The following is a 19,662-nucleotide window of genomic DNA, read 5'->3' on the forward strand; positions in this document are numbered from 1 at the left end:
GGATGGGGAGAGCCAGGGAGAGCGGCCTGAAGGTATTCCAATCCCCAATTCCAGCTCATTCTCCTCCAAGTATCTACCACATTCCTGTTGCCAAGTTCCATGAGACAGCCCAGGATGCTTTTGATAAGTGCTCTTTTTTTGTATAAGCTTCCTCAAGATTTAATTTTCTCTACTGGTTGCAAACCAAGAAGCTCCCTACTGATTAGCATTGAAGAGGGGCAGCCGGTGGTGGTGGAAAGCTACCAGCACAAGCAAGCAAAGCTTTGAGATCTATTTTAAAATCCTGGTCCACTAGTCAAAACTCCTAGGGGTGCAGACCTAGGGTCTGTAGAGGTGGCAAAACATACACCTCAGAGCATGATGCTGGCAGACCCAGGAAGCCAAGTTGCATGTCATGGGAAGCATCCTGGATGGTTGTTGATGTTGCATCCTCTCTAGCCGATGCCAGGTAAAGACCACAAGCCCTGGACACGACAGAGCAACAGTCGGCTGAAAGCTCTCCCCTCAGAAGGCGCAGTCGTATCTGTCCAAAATTTTGGCCTTGAACTTCTTTTTGTTGAGCTCCACCCTGAGTTTGACTGGATCAACCTTCATGTACGACCCCCGACTTTGACATCATTGCCTTCAAGGAGACCGTCAGGCACAGGGCAATGGAGCATTTCCTGGCAAGTAACAAGCAGGACCACCACTGGAGGTTTCAGGGATGCTCAGAGCTGGAAGCTGATGTTGTCGGACACAGACTGTGGAAATAACTGCCCTCTTCTTGCCCAACGGGTGGCCCACTCACAGAATTCTTTCCTTTCCCTGGCATTTTCCGACTCTGGGACAAACTCCTTTCCCAGGAGCAGGTTGCGTCACTCGTGGGTCTGATGTTTTCTTCCTTGGGGTACACGGGCATCAACCCGCCTAGTACAGAGGAGACAGGGGGATGAGAACTGAGAGAATGTGGCCTTTTAGGCCAGGTTGTCTACACTGTTCCTGCCCCAAGCCTGGCCGTATTTCCCAAACAAGGCTGAAAGCCAGGGATTATTTTTGTGTGTCCTGCTGACATCTGAGCACACCCTGCTCCTTGCCTTCAGAGTCCAGGTACCAATAATAACTGTTCCCTTGACCAAGCGTTGCCCTGTGCGCAGCCAAGTGGTCACAGTGACCAAGAAGGACAGAAGCTGACTGTGTACCCATCCCTTGCTGTGGGCATCGAGAGAAGAGCCAGAGAAAATGACGATCAGGCGACTGATGTGCCCTTTGTGGTCTGCTGGAGAAGGGGAGCCTGGGCTGCCGGGCTGGCGTTAGTGGTCTTCCCAGATGAGCAGACACGCAGGGAAGAGGCTGGGACCAGGCACCACTGTTCTTTCTTGATCTCACGAGATGTCCCGACCCTGCTTCCTTCGAGGAGATTGAGACACACGAATTCAGGCCAGCTTCCAGCACTGGGCACGTGTTGGGTAAAAACCAGGGGAATATTCACATCCAAAGAGCACCAGCTCAGAATGACCACGCAGTTATTTCAATGATCAAGCCTCACGCACAGTCTCAAGTCTGAGAAAGATGTCTGTTCACACAAACACTGCGAAGCGATCCTTTCCCTAAGCACCACACTCTCAGTTTGTCAAAACATTTGAAGAAGACTAATTCATGCCTCAAAAGGAATTCTCTCTCACGCAGCCAGCTGCCAGGTTTGTGAGCTGAGGGCTTTTATGTTACAACATCTCAAGATACTACAGGCAGGCGCGAGTGGATGTGCCGTGGGGCTGACGATGTCACTAAGGTGACAGAAGGCGCAATTTGCCTTCTCTCGGGGAGGACGGGGTGAGAAAGCCAGCTCCGGCCAGCCTAGACGCCCGTGAGAAGCAGTACAGAGTAGGAGTTGCAGACGTAGGCTCTGAAGCCAGGGGTGCATATGTTCAAATCCTAGCTTTTCCATTTACTCGTCGTGGAGTCTTACGAAATGCCCTTCAGGGCTGGGTTCTCCAATTTCTCCATCTGTGAATGTGGGGGAACGGAGGGGGACCCAAGTTACCCCCCCACAGGACTGCTGTGAGGATTGAATTCATACATGTGACGCACTAAGGGCAGTACGCAGCAAACAGTGAGCACCCAGTCATCCTTGGGGTGCTCTACTGGGACTGCGGTGCCTCTCCCCAGAGCCATCCCCATGTGGGGAGGACCAGCCGGCATCAGGCCATGCTGTCACCAGAACTGCCCACTGAGCCCTGACCGCTCCCCTGCAGGGAAATTTTTTCCTCCATCACAAATAGGTCCCTGAAGCGTGGAACAGAAACTCGGCAACTGACATAAACAATTTCAAACAATCATTTCAGAAGACAAATGGTTCCATGTGGGCATCAAGATTCCTCTGGAGGCTTTCCCCACTTGTTTATGTGTTCCATGGCCTGGAGCCACGAGTGAATTAGGTGGACAGCGTGCTACCCCGGGGCGGGGCAGGAGGGGCCTGGGGGACCAGAACCTGCTGTTTGACCTGCTTTCCTTGAAAGCTGGTGCTGGGGTGGGGGGTGGTCCTGGAGGAAAGGGACTCTGATTTTCACCTCCCAGGGTCCACCATTCATTGGGAGGGGTCACGAGGTCCAGGTTCAGCCCTGTTCTGCCATGTTTCTGCGTGTGAATTTCAGTGGGTCACGAACCCTTTCTTTTTTTTTTTTTGCGGTACGCAGGCCTCTCACTGTTGGGGCCCCTCCCATTGTGGAGCACAGGCTCCGGACACGCAGGCTCAGCGGCCATGGCTCACGGGCCCAGCCACTCCACGGCATGTGGGATCTTCCCGGACCGGGGCATGAACCCGTGTCCCCTGCATCGGCAGGCGGACTCTCAACCACTGTGCCACCAGGGAAGCCCACGAACCCTTTCTGAACCTCATTTTCCCATCCCTCTAAGGAAGGTATCATTAGACCCATTTCACAGGGTCACTGCCGTGATCAAACTAAGACTCCGTGAGCTGGGATAAATGACTACACAAACATTCCAGAGGTGAACATAGGCATCCAGGGAATACCTGGATGAGAACTGGTAAGAAAGGCGAATTAGAACTTGGAACCAAGGGTGTGCTTTACGAGGGCAAGGAAAAGGAATTCTCTCCAAATTAAGGGGAAATTTTTCATTCCACGTTGCTGTAGTCCTGGAACAGAGACTGAAGTTCTTTTGAGATCCTAAGTGAAGCCTGTGGTATATACTGTGCTAGCATTGAAAGCACATATTGCCTCTTCTGGTTATAAAACACATTTCCATTTCATTAGCTATTCTTTGAAACTACCATATATAACATGCACGTTATATTACATTTCAATGTCTTCAAACATTCTCCCTTTGTTGAGCATTTCGAGTGTTTCCTTCAATTTTTCTGTAGCATGTATAACACTGCAAAGAATACAGATATTTGACTCGTCATATGAAGTGTATAGTATATACATACTATACAATAGACAGATATGTATATATTATATACTCACACCATTATATAATCATGATATATATAATAGTGATTGATATAAATATATATAATATATAATAGTGTGAGTATATATATATGTACACATATACTGTACCTTTAAAGTTTGAGAAAATAGTAAATGTAGGTATATTAAAAATTTTTTTAAGCATTAGAAAATAATCTTGGCTCTACTGTTTTTACAAGGTTTTGAAACAACCAAACATAACATTTAAGAACACCTTCTGTCTCTGGGACATTCCATGGTGCTGGGTTCCAGTCTATGTGCTAAGACCAGAACCTTCTGCAGAGACTGGTATTCTACCAAAGCCAAAGGCTGCTTTGTCATTTCTATGCCTATTCTGTTCTCCTCTCCCAGCTTATACTGTGTCAAAGTTGCTGAATTTCACCTCTCCCTCTAATCTAGCCCTTTGAACCTTGAAGCCAGTGCAGACGGCTCCTACGTGTGAAGAACGCTCTAAGCAGAGGGACCATTTATTTTGCTGAGAGCCACTGGCCTTGAAAAAGCCAGGCATCGGCCCATCTTTGCACCATCGATGTCTTCCCAGGCTGCATGTTCCTCAGAGGATCACACCGAGAACTTGGTTCTGGGAGCCCAGAACTCTGGTTCTAAATCTAATGAGTAACCTTGGGCAGATTTCTTAATGTCCCAGACTCTCAATCTCCTCATCTGCATGAGCAGTTTTGTAATCTCACAGAGTTGTTATGAAAATAGAAGCATATCAACTTGAGAGTTTAATGCACCATAAAAATAAAAGGTATTATAATTTAGCAGAGTGCTGTCTGATCCTCAAACACTGTTCCCTCTGGAGAGAGCTCTTCGCCTTGGCTTCAGTTTTAGACAGAACAATATTTTCGATGATAAGGGTGTAGGATTTGGGCTCTCAGTGGAGCCTGAAGAACAGCCATGAGCCACGCTAATCCTTACAGCCAACTGGTAACCTTGCAAGGTCCCAGACAAGGCCTGGGGCTCTTGTCGGAAACACATAAAGACCTGAGCTGGACAACAACTACCCCTGTCTGTCTGGAGAATGAAAATTATAATAATGCCTTTCTCAAAATTTTCTTTGAAAGGGAAGGAATAAGTGATAGTACGTATATAAATCACTTTATAGAATACAGTGTAAATTCTATAAGGATAATGAGTATCTGCAACATTCTCAACCACCACCTGGGGTAAAAAGAAATGAGAAGAACTAGCAGCAAATCTCACGAGGTAACCACAGGTGGTTGTAAATTTAGAAACAATATGATATTTTATAACAATATTGAAGTAATTTTAAATATTGCAGATTAACCTTCTATAGCATATTGATATAAATAATGATATAATCACGAATATTAATCCATGAATAAAACCGTTACCACTGACGGAGTACACAAGTACATCCCTGTACTAGGTCAAATACCTTTTTTGTCATTTCACTAAAGCCTCACAAAATTTCCACAGGGCAGGCAATTTTGTTCCCACCTTCACAGACGGAAGAGTGGAGAGCTTAAGGCTATGCTCAAGTTCATACCACCAGGAAAGGTGGAGCCAGAATTTGACCCCAGGTCAGCGAGACTGAAGGGCTTGTATCACGATATACATATTAGAATTTTCCAGCACAAATTAATCGGAGGGGTTGCCAATGTTCAGTCTCAGCTGCGGACCAAGTTTCCTTGGATGTAGTCTGCATGTGAATGTGCTCTCGGATTGGTGGGAACTTATAACAACTTAAACCTCCTAGGTGTTCAGCCAACCTGTTTCAGCTGCTCCTCAGTTAAGGAATCTTTCATCTCCTATGACTGCATGGCTTAAAACTGAATACGCAAGCAATGTCCACTGCTAATTTGTGTATTACCAAAGTTATTCCTGCTTACTATAGAAGATACAGGAGACACTGAATAGATCATCAAAATAAGGAATATAGGAATATAAGAAAGAATATAAGAAAAATTAAAAATTACTCATTTTCTCACCACCCAGAGATAGTCACTGAGAATGGATCCTTCTAGGCTTTGTTCTATGCTTGAATGCTTTTGGTATGTTTGTGGTGTGTTTTGATCCCTAACTTGCTGAGCTTAAAATATTTCAGCTATCAAAGTATTTTATTTTTAAAGGGAACACTTGTACACTGTTGGTGGGAATGTAGGTTGGTGCAGCCACTGTGGAAAACAGTACGGAGGTTCCTCAAAAAACTAAAAATAGAACTACCATATGACCCAACAATTTCTCTCCTAGACATATATCTGAAAAAAGCAAAACCACTAATTTGAAAAGATACATGCACCCCAATGTTCACAGCAGCATTATTTACAATTGCCAAGATACAGAAGCAACTGAGTGTCCATCAACAGATGGATGGAGATGAATAGATAAAGAAGATGTGGTTTATTTATACAATGGAATATTACTCAGCCATAAAAAAGAATGAAATTTTGCCATTTGCAGCAACATAGACGGACTTGGAGGGAATTATGCTAAATGAAGTAAGTCGGTCAGAAAAAGACAAATACTGTATGATACCACTGATACGTGTAATCTAAAAAATACAACAAACTAGTGAATGTAACAAACAAGAAGCAGACCCACAGAACAAACTCGTGGTTACCAGTGGGAGGGGGGAGGGGCAATAAAGGGGTGGAGGAGTGGAGGTACAAACTACTGGGTATAAAATAGGCTCAAGGATATACTGCACAACATGGGGAATACAGCCAATATTTTGTAGTAATTGTAAATGGAAAGTAACTTTTAAAAATTATATAAAAAATTTAAAAATACAGAAACATTGTCTTTTTTTTTTCACTGCCTTTTGATCAAGAAATGAGCATGATATTTAGAATTTACTGACATTTCTGTGTGTGTTTGGGGAGGGTGCTAAATTTAAAACTGTCTTCTAATATTTTATGTCATGTCACTTATTTATTGTATAACTGAAAGTTTGTGCCCTTTTACCAACCTCTCCCTATTTCTCCCACCTCCCAGCCCCTGGCAACCACCACTTGACTCTGTTATTTGATATTTCTTACATGTTTAGTGTCTTAGGGCAAGTCTGTTCTTGCTGTTGGTTTTCAAAAATCTCTTGAAATTTTTTAATCAGATAAACTGAGATTAAAATACTCAAGTTTCATTATAACTCCTGGGATTCGGGAGAGATGGCATGTATACGTTACAGGTTAATTAGTATTAGAAACAAGTAGCTTAGTACATCGCTATTTAGAAAATCACGGACAATAATGGCAATTGGGTATAAACCTGAAGTTGTAGTCCAGAACTCCACTGGAATGTAGAATTAAATCCACTGGGCCAAGTGTGTGTGTGTGTGGGATGGGCGGTGGAGGGGGAGGGTGGGAGAAGCGAGGTTTAGCTTGTGATAGAGATGGTCATCAATGGCGCAGATGGGATCAGACCTAGTCTCTGCCGTTCACCAGTTATGTTACTCTGACTAAGTTGTTTGACATCTTGAGCCTCAGTTTCCTCATCTATAAAACGGAATAAGCATACCTGTCTCATAGCATTTTTTGTAAGGATTAAATGAGATACTGAAAATGTCATAGATAACAGGTTCTCAGTAACTCCTGGTCCTCTTCTCTTCTCCTTTGATGAAGCATCAATCATATTTGGTAATATGGTCACATTTGGTCCCCAAATAGCAGATCACACAGAGATAGCCAAAGGTTTCCAAAGGTATCAGGTACTTGTGGCCCCTTTTCCTTTTCATTCTTGACTGAAAAGGTGTGAAAAGCTCACTGAACACCAGTCCACACTAGATAAGTATCCAAGATCACTCTGAGTTAGTTCTATCACAGGGTCAAATATTCACTGCCAGGTAGAAAAAGGACTAAGGTTAAGCTTGGTGCATTGTTAAGTGCTCCAGAAATACAAGCTACCATAGAGGATCATAAAGATTCCTATCCGTGATTCCCACACTTGGATATTTCCTCTAAAGGATGAGTATCCTATAAAACAATCCAGAGGAAGAAAAAGTCTATGTTCATGAAGATTTTCATAGTAGTGTTATTTATAACATAAAAAGTATAACTGGCTTAATATTCCAATACAAGTGGAATTATTATGTACTCACTTGGTGGAATAGGACACAGTCTTTAAAACAAGAATTATGCTACTACGTAGCAGCTTGAACAACTGCTTATGATATCATGCTGACTGATAAAAAGGCTGAGTTTAACTTAGGCATACGCTCTGACCATAGTTTTGTAAAGTTCTTTACGCATCTGCACAAGGGCAGGAAGGGAACACAAAATAGTAAAGACATTTGAAGTATTGAGGAAATGATTGTTCAATGAATGTTGAATAGCATTTTCTTGGAGTTAGCCTGTTTTGAAGCCCCATGGCCCTGTCTGGAGCTTGAGTACCAGAAAGTCCCGTGTGGAACTTTCCCTCAGACCAAGAAACCAGCCCAATCAGTCGTGAGGACAACAAAGTCAAATGACTTCCTGAAAGGAGAGTGTTTCCCGGAAGTAGGAAAGTCAAAACAGCTTATGGGGTATTTTCCAGTCATTATCTGTGAAGTAGGGATATTCCTGGGGGCTACTGGACTATATTTTATGAGAAAGAACTGATGACTTTGCACTACTTAAGAGTCCAAGGGGAAAGAGATGCAGATTGAAGGATGGATAACTTGTTTGAGTGGCAGTTCAAATTGAGATATTAGGCAAGACATGCTAAGAATTTGAGAGGCTGTGTATTCGCTGATCGTTGCTGCACATACCAAGTGATGGTTCAGGTCCTACACGGGGGAACCCAATAAATATATTTTACAATATTACAGTGGCTGAATCCACTGCTTCTACTGCTAGAATTCTACTGCTTTCTCTAATGATCTAAGGTGGCTGAATACAGCAAACGTCAACTGGTGTAACTGAAATGTGAGAGAACTACTCTAGTGGTATCTATAGAGAAATAGGAGAATTTATCTTCCTTCAACCAACACGAGAAAAGAATGAAATTATTCTTCCTTCAGTAGTTTCTGAGGGCACTTTGCTGTGCTCTGTAAAAAATGAAAGTCAGGAATCAGGCTTATTTATTCCGAATTTCTGGGAATAAATGACACATTATAAAAAATTTGGAGACCTTTGTATTTTCCTCTAAGAATGATAATGCAAATGTAGTTAGGTAAAGCTTGACTTACCAGCTGTTCTGGATGATATCAGAATAGAAATTACTGACTTAAGTTACTGACTTAAACAAATGCTGTCTGCTTAATAAAGTTGAAAAAACTAAATACGAAAATCATAAGGCTGCAAAAAACTATCATTTGGCTAATGGGTGGTTTTGGGTTTTTTTTTTTAAATCCTATTTACGTCTATCAAAACCACTACTCCACGCTTCTCTCTTGTGCAATTCTTGCCACCAGGTCAAGTAATCCCTTCCCGCGTGGGGAATGGAGACGTCTTTCTGCAGAAGAAAACCTTGATAATTCTACGAAAGTCTTTCCCTCACAAATAGCAGGGATCATTTTACCACTATGGAAACAGATGCCCAGTGAGCTGCATTGACTTTCCCAAGATCATGGAGTCAGAGAGTGGGCGTGATGGGCTCCCCTTACAGTTCTGCCCACAGGAGAGCGGGCACGAGACTGGAAAGACTGATGCCTGGTAAATACACCTGCCAGCTTCACTTTCCTGATCTGGGCAGAGATTCAAGACAGCTCGTCACCATCTGCTAGAGGACCAGTGAGTTTGTGCTAGTAAGATGGAAATAAAGGAGATGAAAGACCACTTCATGTTCCAACATCTCCTATTCAGGTCTGGCTTTTTTGAGATATGTAAAATCCTCAAAGTGCTGGGTTGAGCACTTCTGCTTCTGCCAGGCACTTCTGTTATTCTCCAATTCAACCCAATTAGATCAGAATCCATTCAATTTGGTTCAATCCTATTTGACAAACTCTTACTGTGTCTGTCATATACTGTAGCAGATAAAAGATGAATGCCACTCTTTATGGTCTTAAAAAACTTACGTTTTCAATTTTTTCAAAGACCCCAGATACACATAATTGGATTCATCATCATCCCTGGTCCAAGTCACATGGTCATCATCGGCCCATGAATGAACATTATTTAATTCATTTGCTGACTAATCAATGTGCGTGTCACCACGGCTCAACATAAGACCACCACCAATAACCTTTCTCCTACTCAGGCTCCATGCCTAGCTCTTCCCCTTGCCTCTCCTATTGCAGAGGTAACTACTTTTCTGAATTTTGTATTTATATTCACTCATTCTTTTTTTGTTCGAGTCTTAAGCACCACTCAGTCAATATGCCTAAAATATATATAAAAACATAGACTGGTTACTTTTGTTTCTGAATAGTCTTTGGGGGGGAAAATAAAATGTATCTGTTCAAAGCATTGTTAATGGTGCCTTATCTATGCCAATCACTGTGTGAGGTGCCAGGGGGAATAAAGCAGTGAAAATGAACAAACAGACAAAAATTCCTGCCCTCATGGACAAATAACCAAATGATCAAGTGAAATGTTTAGTGTCCTCCATAGTGATAGGAGCTATGGATAAAAATAAGGCAGGTTAGGTGCAGCGGGGGAGTCTGGGGCTCTTGCTACAGTAATTAAGATGCTGGGGAAGGCCACCTGGTATATGAGGTGAATGCAGTGGTCTGAAGTAGATGGGCTGGCCTCTGAATGCTCCACTAGCTTTAAAAAAAGATTGAAAAGTCCCATTTAGGACTTAAAACACACTCATCTTTTAAAATCCCGGTAACTGTGTTCTCATGTGGACTTCTAGAACGCTTGCAGGAACCACGCACAGGGAATTAGAGGGTCAGCTCTAACATTCCATGTGAGGACATGGGATGGGTCTTTTCTGCTTCCCAACTGAACCCCAGCTCCTAACACAGTCTCCATTACAAGGGAAACATGGAAGAAATATTCCTGCATGTTTGTTGAATGAATGAATAAATACGTAACTCTCGTATAGCATTTTTTCAGCACCTCTCAGGTTGCCTGTGAGCTCCTTGGGGACATGGGTTATAATCCTCTAACAGATATTCCCGGGGTGGGGCATTGGTGCCAATAAATAATGGAGGTTTGAGCAGTGAAAGGGGGACCCAGCACGGGAGGAAGCAGCCAGGAAGGAAAAGCAACAGAGTGCTCACCTGACTGGGTGCAGAGGGCTTGCCAGCTTCCTAGATACAGAGATTAACCCCATTAGAGAAATCATTGTCGGAAACTGTGAGTTTTTCTGTCCAGAAAGAATTCTCCACAATGTGTCTGTCCAGCTAAACTTGCCCTCTGAGATGCTGTGTGAATAAAGGTGAAGCATGTCTTGGAATCCCTGCCTTTCAGAAGCTCATAATAGACATGAGAAATAGTAAAGGCTTCAGAAATCCTGCAATTAAAAATCCAATTTAATTTTTCACTATACTTAGCTTCCCTCTTTTTTAAATTTCCTGCTGAGCAACTTTAACATACTGTGGAGTTAGTCTTCTGTGGACCTCCCTGGGGAAAACACAGGTATTATGGCTGAATAATCTATATTAAAGGAAAAGTGCTACAGAACAAAGTCTGTAGGAGAGAGGCATGTGGAGGGGTTATAGTTAGGAATACCTTATTGGAAGCTGATGTCACAGGCAGAATAATGTCCCCTCCTCAAAGGTGTCTACATCCTAATCCCTGGAACCAATGAATATGTTACCTTACATGGTCCTATGGACTGAAATGTGTCCTCCACACACCAGATTCACATGTTGAAGGTCTAACTCCCATATGTGGTAATATTTGGAGATCGGGCCTTTGGAAATGATTAGGTTTCAAAGAGGTCTTGGTGGTGGGGCCTTCATGATGAGATTAGTGTCCTTGTGAGAAGAGATCAGAGAGCTTGCTGTCTGTCTGTCTCTCTTTCTCTGTGCCATGTGAGGACACAGCGAGAAGGTGGCCGTCTGCAAGCCAGGAAGAGAGCTCTCACCAGAACCTTTCCATGATGGCACCCTGAACTTGGACTTCCAGCCCCCAGAACTGTGAGAAAATAAATTTCTGCTGTTTTGCTACCCAGTCTATGGTATTTTGTTATAGTAGCCCATGCTGACTAAAACGCATGGCACAGGGGAATTAAGGCTGTTAATCAATTAACCTTTTAAAATAGGGGGATTATCCTGTATATTTTATGTTTATTAGCTTATAGTTAGCTCTGAGTGCGGCGGTAAAATCTCACTAATTTTTGAATTCCCGGCATCTGTCATAGCACCTGGCATATAGTAGGCTCTGCCTTTGTGGTTACAGGAAAATGTTGTAACCATGGGTAAATGAGAGATATTTTGATAGCACATTAAGTAAACAAGTAGTAAATTTTTGTATCACTGAAATAAGTTTATTTCAAAATTCATCTTTGTTTTAACATTAGAATATATACCAATATTCTACTGGTCATTTCAATAGCAAAATGGAATTTGGGAATAGATATTTGTGCTCCAGTAAACATCACACCCAAAAGTTGTCAAGGAAATTTAGAAAAGAAGACTGAACATATGAAGCAATTGAAACGATTGTCTTAGAATAATCATATCTCAGAATAATCTTAGAATAATAATGGGTTAATTATAAACATGGCAGGTGTGAATTCATTTATCCACACGAGAAAAATTTATTGAGTATCTACTCTATGTCCCGTTACTGAGGATACAACAGTTAAAAAATGTCATAGTAACACTTTTATGAAGTTTATAGTCTTCAAAAGTTTACAGAAGTACTCAGGGACGTTCATTTGGGAAAATATCAAATCTTAGGGCTGGAAGCAACTGCAGAGATGAACCAGTCAAATTCTGTTTTGTAGATGACAAAAATGAGATCTGAAAAGGTCAATTAGGTAAATATATATAGTTTTATAGCCTAGTTGCCACAGAAAATGCAAAGTGCCTAGTTCAGGTGAAAGTATGCTCCCAATATAGGCTAAAAAATTAATCACTGTTTATCTGAAATTCAAATTTAATTAGGCATCCTGTATTTTTATTTGCAAAATCTGACAACCCTAAATTTTCAGGGGATGGAGGTAAGGTCATAGCAGGAACCAGAGTCTGCCTTTGTATGAGCTGTTTGGGAAGAAGAGAAAAAGAGAAAATAGCAAAAGAAACACAATAGTTCTTTAGAAGGGAAACCCACTAATGGACCTCTCTCTCTCCTTTTGATCCTTTGTGCATGGTGTGTGTGTGTGTGTGTGTGTGTGTGTGTGTATACAAACATATGGGTCCTTGTGTCTTATTGACACAAGGATTATGGTATTGAGGAAAATTACTGACAGTGATACTGATTACAGATATTGACATAACAACAGTGAAAAGATGAAAAACAATAAAAATGTGGTTAGTTTAAAAGCAACACTAATGACTGCATTTAAGTAAACTGCCTCTGATTTATGCCCAGCTGGCACACAGCCCAATCACAATTTTGCTTATTCCCAATCTTTGCATTTTCAGAGAACCATAAAATGTTTCTAAAGGGTCTGAAAAATCACCTAGTCCAACTCTGACATGTACAGATGAAGTAACCAAGACTCAGAGAGAAGAAGTGACAAAGCCAGGACCACCCTGCCTAAGAATTTAAATAATAGAACAATATTTTTTGAGGGCTTACTAAGTGCCAGGCATTTTTCTAAATGCTCTACTTGTAGTATCACATTTAATCATCACAACAATCCTATGATCATTCTCATCATTCAAACGAAGCAAATTGAGGCAGATAAAGTTATGTAATTTAGCTAAGGTTCGAGGTTATACAGCCGATAAGGAGAAGTACCTGCTAAAAACCCAAAGAGTTTGGCACTAGACCTTTCAATTGTGAAACGCTGCGGCCTCTCCAGTAAGATGAGTTTATATCACTAAACACGTTCGCCCATGTAAACTTTCATGTTTATTGCTCCAGTAGCACCGCTTTGCAGTTAATAACAAGGTCACTGGAATACAGCTTACAGAAAGTCAGTTGGAAGCTGTTACCATACATGTCAGTTTCAGAGTCAAAACAGTTACCTGTTCCCTTACAAACCAGCCCTACACACAGGCCCCTTGGTATGATCAATTTCGTTTCCTTTATTTTTTTTTGAAACTTTTTAAATGAAATACACCAGAGCCTACTATCAAAGCAAACATTAGCCCTGAGATAGAGTTTTATGAGTTCACATTTTTAGTAGTTTGTGAAAGAAAAGAAGACGAAAAAAAGAAAACGAGAGAGAGAGAGAGAGAGAGAGAGAGAGAGAGAGAGAGAGAAATCAAAACAGAGAAGAGGCCTTCTTTATTGTTAGCCATAAAATAAATCGAGGACTCTTAGGAAGAGGTCCTCTTGTCCGCATGCTGCCAGCCAGACTTCTGTGCTCCCGCAGCTAGGGCTGTAATTACCTCCAGGAAGAATAATCCCCGTCCTCAACATTACATTTACTTAGTTTTACATTCAACTTGTCTTCTTCTCTATCTTTCAGGAGATTATAAACCCCTTGCATTCAGAGGACCAAACCACTTTGTCCATTTCCAGACCCCGTTTCCCTGTTTATCAAAGGTAGAGGATTAAGCCTGCCTATGTCTGCTTCGATAGCATAGCATGTCTTCCCAAAGCAATCTTTCCTGTGACACAGAAGCCTGTCCCAGTTTAATAAAAAACAAAAGTGAGGCTGCCATCGGAATTCTCGGAAGCTCCAGGGTCTAGGTCTGCAGGGTCCACCTGGGAGACACCAGGACTCCACCAACCCAGCAAAGCAGGAATTAGGAGCACTGTCTTCCTTGCCTCTGCACTGCAGCTGAAGGAAGCATTCGTTTGGTAAGTCTGTTTCGCAATTCTACTATCAAGTACATCACCAAGTCCATCTAGAGACAAACCAGCTCCTCCCCTGCCACTGCAGGAAACTGGCAAGGGTGCCTTTGAAATGAGCTGTAGCTTCTTGCAAAACAAATCCACATCCTCTCTTCTTCAGAAAGGTGGCAGTGTTGCCCTGCGGTTTTGACCAAATTGCAAAGCGGTGGCCATGTCTCTAGTGGATTAACAGCCCAACCGCCTCACCTCTCCACGCACGGAACGGAAAGGATGGATTAATCCACTGCAGAACCTAGTCCCTGGCAGACCTGCCCCGGATCTTTGGAGCACTGAGTCTTGTAGCTGCCTCCGTTCTCAAGTTTTCACCTCGCTTTGACGGTACAGAGCCATAGAAAATCTCCAGTGGACCCCACAGACATCTAAAAGCCAGGAGCATCTAAGCAAGTCCCAGAAGACCCCACTTTCCAGCATCCACTCTTCTCATTTTTTGGTAACTTCGTCCAAGTGAAATGCTGCGTGGTCCCGCTTAGAAGGGCTATGGAAAACTTAGCAAACTATGCCAACATCCTTCTAACACCTGTTATGGGAAATGTTCACATCACAGTTTATATAAAGTAACCCATCTTCTAAGTGGAAGTTGTACCATTTACTGAGCAGTTTGTTACCACTTTTATAAAACCGATACTCTACACAGAGCTATTGAGAAAGAACCAAAGAAGTCTCCCCGTCTCAGTGTGGAGACCCACACACATCAACACCTTCCAGGGGCGAGTTACCGCCCTATGTGTGAGGCAGTTAAAGGCCCGTTTCCTTTCCACTCACCTTCACTCAGCGTCCTCTGAGAAGTTCCTCTATCGCCACTAACACAGAAATTTGGGGGAAAAGTCTCCATTTATAAACATCAGATGGTTTGGGAAAAAATATTTGTGGCACTGGACTTCTTTTTTTCCTACAGTGATGTCATTTTAAATACTTGGTGTGCTCCAAATTTGCTATTTTTACTTCCCCCAAGTGACTTTTTTTGGGAAATACATTTGTTTGGATTAGCTCCATTTGAAGTGACTCCTGTATCTAATACAACAGCATCAGGTTCATTGTCTCAGCAATTCTGACTGATACTGTGCAGCTCTCCAACTTGAAATCCCCTATTTGCTCACTTTCAAGGTTATTCCTGTTGGATGGACCCCTCCAGAATTTCTACTCGCAAATATAGAGACAAAAATCAAAGGACTGGCCTTTTCACAAACAAAAACCACACTCTGTGACTCAAAGCATTTACAACAGAAGACATTAAAGGCCCCCCAAGGCACATAAAATTCTTCACTTGCCAAATGTGCTTTTGGGGAACAGAGTTGAAGTAGCCAAGGCGCTGGCTTCGAAACATTTATTGGAAAGCAGTGTGGAGTTGAGACGTGCAGAAGAGGAAAAGTTGAAGAAGGAATGCCAAGTGCCTTAGCCCTACCTGATCTGAACTTGCTTCTAATCAGCAATGAGTGCTCAGACCCCAGGAGTGTCATGTTGAGTCTCAGCGAGCCGCTGGTCCCTTGGCCAGATGGCCCCTGACTTCCACCAGGAACGGGCTCCCGGGAGCCCAGTTGACCGCAGTTAACAACCCAGAATTCATCCAACTCTCCGCGAGCTCCCCCGGGTAGGAGTACAGCGGCAGCCAGTGACCGAAACCAGTGTCCCCAGAAAAGTGGCGGCCTCGCCGCGCGGGGCTACTCCACTCTCAGCTGGCGGGACCCTGCGCCTCCTCGGGGTCTGGCGGGGCGCCGCGGCATCCCAGGCGTGCGCGGCTGATGTCATAGGCTGCCCGCGCTCCTCGAGCATCCCCACCACGCCTTTATGAAGGTCCCCAGTTTGCTATCTGATCCTTTTTTACTACTGACAGGGGCTCAGCCAATCAGGAGTGGCAAGCGGGGCCCGGGACGCGGAGCAGCCGGAGGAGTCCCGGGAGCCGGTCTGAACTCTTGGCTGCGGGCGGCGCGGGGGCGGGCGGCAGGGATGCGGAGGGCGCGCGCGGGGGGCGGAGCCGGGAGCCTGGAGCCGGGAGCCGCGGGGAGGGGAGGGGCGCCGCGCAGCGTCTGGCGCGCAGGTGGGCGGGCCAGGTGGGAGGGTGGGGACCCCGGGGGGTGAGGGGGGTCTCCCTCCCTGCAGCCTGGCCGGCGGGCGGCGGGTGGCGGGCGTGGCCCACCCCGGGAGGGGACTTGCGCGCCCGCGCACCCGGGGCGCACCGCGCTTGGCAGGCAGGCTGGACCCCTGGCAAATAACCGAGGCTTCCAACGCACCAGGGTGCGCACATTCTCTCTCCGTTTGCGCAGGCAGAGACGGAGCATACATGTCGCAGTTCCCGTATCAAACCTGGATACACGTCCACGGAGAAAACGAAACGCCTTTCATTTTTCTGGGATATGCTCTTTTTGGACAGACCTGACTCGGACTGTCTGCAGGTGCAGCCAGGACACAGTGCTCTCCCTCCTGGGGGAGAAACACGAGTTGGAAGCCCTTCTGGGGCGCTCAGTGGAGTGGGACTCAAGAAGGGAGGGTCTCTGGAGCAGAGGGATGTCCGAGCCGGACTTGGGCTCAGCTTGTAAAGGCTAAAAGACTTTTCCCACGAGCGCGTTCCGAATCCAACACCAAGTGATTGCGCATCCAGAATGTGCCAGGTGTGATAGGCTCGTCTGTAAATAAAGACCTGCTCTCGAGAAACTTGCTTAATCGTTGGCAGCACAGAAAATAACACGGAACTATACACACAGTGTTGGGTTGAATTTATTTGCAACCTTCTATGCACGTGGGCGTCGAAGTATCATCTACTACATACACGCCTGCTTATGTCTGAGAGCGCTTAACCCTTCAAAGATCCGTGGGTGACAGATGACGACCTGATATGACCACAGCTCCTGGGACAGCTTCTAATGCTCTGAGTTTGGGCCTTGCCCAAATTCTCGGATCCTTGAGTTCACCCTTTGGAACTGACCAGTCGTTGGTATAAATGAGGTCTTCTGGACTAGACCATTTAATTCCTGATATGTCAGAAAGGCGGAGCAATCCCATCCTTGTTCCTCTTGGGGATAGACTCCTGTCCCCAGATGCCTGTTTACGGAGGATAAGATGTGCATGAGTATCTCAGTCATTATGAAACACACTCATACACAAGGCATCTCTTTCCTAGTCCCGCTGGAATAAATTATCACAGCTTGAGTGGTTTCAAGCGACAAGAATTTATTATCTTGCAGTTCTGGAGGTCAGAAGTCCTAAGTGGGTCTCACTGGGCTGACATCACAGTATTATCAGGACTACTTTCCCTTGTGGAAGATTTAGGGGAGAATAGTTTCCTTGCCCTTTCCAGCTTCTAGAGGGCGCCCATGTTTTTTGTCTCTGGCTTCTTCCTTCACGTTCAAAGCCAGCATGATGGGTCAAGTTCTTCTCACGTGATACGGCCCTGCCCTTTCGTCTCTGCCTCCCTCCTCATTTTAAGGACCTTGTGATTATACTGGGCCCACCTGGATAAACCCCGTTGTAAGGTCAGCTGATTATCAACCTTCATTCCACCTGCATCTTTAACCCTTCTTTGCCATGTGATGTAACATACAGATTCCTGGGGTTTAAGATGTGAACATAGGAGGTACGGGCATTATGGTATCTGTGACACAGAGTGACCCCTTTTCCTACCAGCCTGTTCTTGTCCTCAGTTGAGCCCCAGGCTCCTGATCTTCAATGAAAAGAGGTCAAGTGGGGGGAGGTTTGGGAACAGAGATGCGCAGGAGCCTGGAAGAACCCTGGCCAGCTTTCAGATACCTGTGGCAGGGAGGTCCTTGACAGGGAGGAGACCGGTGGGAGAAGGAATATTGCTAAATTATCTGAGCAGAGAAAAAACTATTCTGAGCCACATTAAACAAAAAAAAAAGCCAAACAGATTATTATCCTGAGGGCTGTGGAGCGATACATGGCAACTTGGCGGAGAATTCTTCTTGCAGTGAAAGTCGGGATAAGGGTCTGCCTGACCCAGATGAGTTGGACAGGAGTGGACTGTTTTCCTTCTGCAGGCCTGAGTGCGTGTGCGTGTGTGTGTGGGGGGGGTTTCTTTTTTGAGTAAGTTTGGGAAATGCTAGTAACCGTAGCCTTCCTCAAGTTTCCCATCGGAGCGTGGAGCTGCTGACATCGGCCCTCTGGGATTTATACCCCCTATAGCATGGAATATCTATGGATATAAATATGCTCATATAGAAGCTCATCCTTCCCCCCTCTATGCAAGCATTTTTTGTGAAAAAAAATGTTTTTGGTGGAATTTAAAGAGGATGTTCCCGAGGGAAACAGATGTCCCAAGCTGCTGTGCTTTGGGAGCAGCGGGCTAATGCAGCAACGGCAGGCCCCCAGGCTCTGTCCTGCAATTTGATCACATTGGCAGCACCTCTCGGGGGCCTGCTATCCCCCTGAGGCCTAGAGTGAGCCTGGGATGCGATGTGATGTAAGGGAGAGATATGAGCTGCTGGGAAGCTCTCCATTTGATCCTAAGCTACCCCTGTGACCTCGAGTAAGTGACTGAAGTCTTCTGAGATGCTGAGCATCTTCATGTAAAATGGAGTTAGAAATGCTCACTTCCCAGAAGTGTTGGGGCACTGAAACAAAATAATACATCTGGAAGAGTAATTACCCAGAACAATTCTTCCTGCATGTTTTAGGTCCTTCTCTTTACCCTCCCCCCTTCTGCATCCGTTCTCGATGATACCAGGTAATCCCAAATCCTTTTCCCTGGTTGTGGCTTTCCTTTCCTTTGCCCTCAGTTACCTAAGGCTGTGTAAGAACTTACCATGGATCTAGCAGCTTGCAACAGCCCACACGTTTCTTTTTTTTCCAATTTACTTATTTATTTATTTATTTTTGGCTGCATTGGGTCTTTGTTGCTGCATGCGGGCTTTCTCTAGTTGCGGCGAGCAGAGGCTACTCTTTGTTGTGGTGCACAGGCTTCTCATTGCTGTGGCTTCTCTTGTTGCAGAGCACGGGCTCCAGGCATGCAGCCTTCAGTAGTTGTGGCTTGTGGGCTTCAGTAGTTGTGGCTCGTGGGCTCTAGAGTGCAGGCTCAGTAGTTGTGACGCAGGGGCTTAGTTGCTCCGCAGCATGTGGGATCTTCCCCACCAGGGAAGCCCTCACACGTTTCTTGTCTCCAGTTTCCATGGGTCAGGATTCAGGACCTGGCTCTGCTGGCCCACTGCTCAGGACCTCACAGGCTGCAATCCAGGTGTTGGCTGGGGCTGTGGTCTCATCAGAGGCTCAGCGTCCTTTTCTAAACTCACTGGTTGTTGGTAGAATCCAGTTCCTTGCAGCTCTAGAACTCATCGTGGCTTGCTTCTTCAAGGCCAGCAGGAGAATCTCAGTCTCAGGGAAGATTCTTTTAAAGGCCTCACCTGATTAGGCCAGACACATCCAGGATAAACTCCCTTCTG

General features: G+C 44.7%; 1 protein-coding gene across 3 annotated transcripts in view; it reads right to left on the reverse strand.

Annotated features, from left to right (window-relative positions):
* The window catches only part of MYOCD (myocardin), a gene marked incomplete at both ends in the record, with an annotated part of 89,289 nt that extends 73,557 nt beyond the window's left edge, over positions 1 to 15,732 (reverse strand). For 2 of the 3 annotated variants that reach the window (XM_079726411.1, XM_079726410.1), the window contains one exon: positions 15,678 to 15,732. In XM_079726411.1, coding sequence (XP_079582537.1) covers positions 15,678 to 15,732 — 55 coding nt within the window. Of the gene's footprint in view, positions 1 to 15,037; positions 15,057 to 15,677 lie in introns of those variants that run through there. The other variant, XM_079726412.1, reaches the window with a different exon arrangement.
* Between the last annotated feature and the right edge of the window lie 3,930 nt (positions 15,733 to 19,662).

The sequence above is a fragment of the Hyperoodon ampullatus genome, assembly GCF_949752795.1.
Source record: "Hyperoodon ampullatus genome assembly, chromosome: 19".
In the NCBI taxonomy this organism is placed as follows: domain Eukaryota; kingdom Metazoa; phylum Chordata; class Mammalia; order Artiodactyla; family Ziphiidae; genus Hyperoodon; species Hyperoodon ampullatus.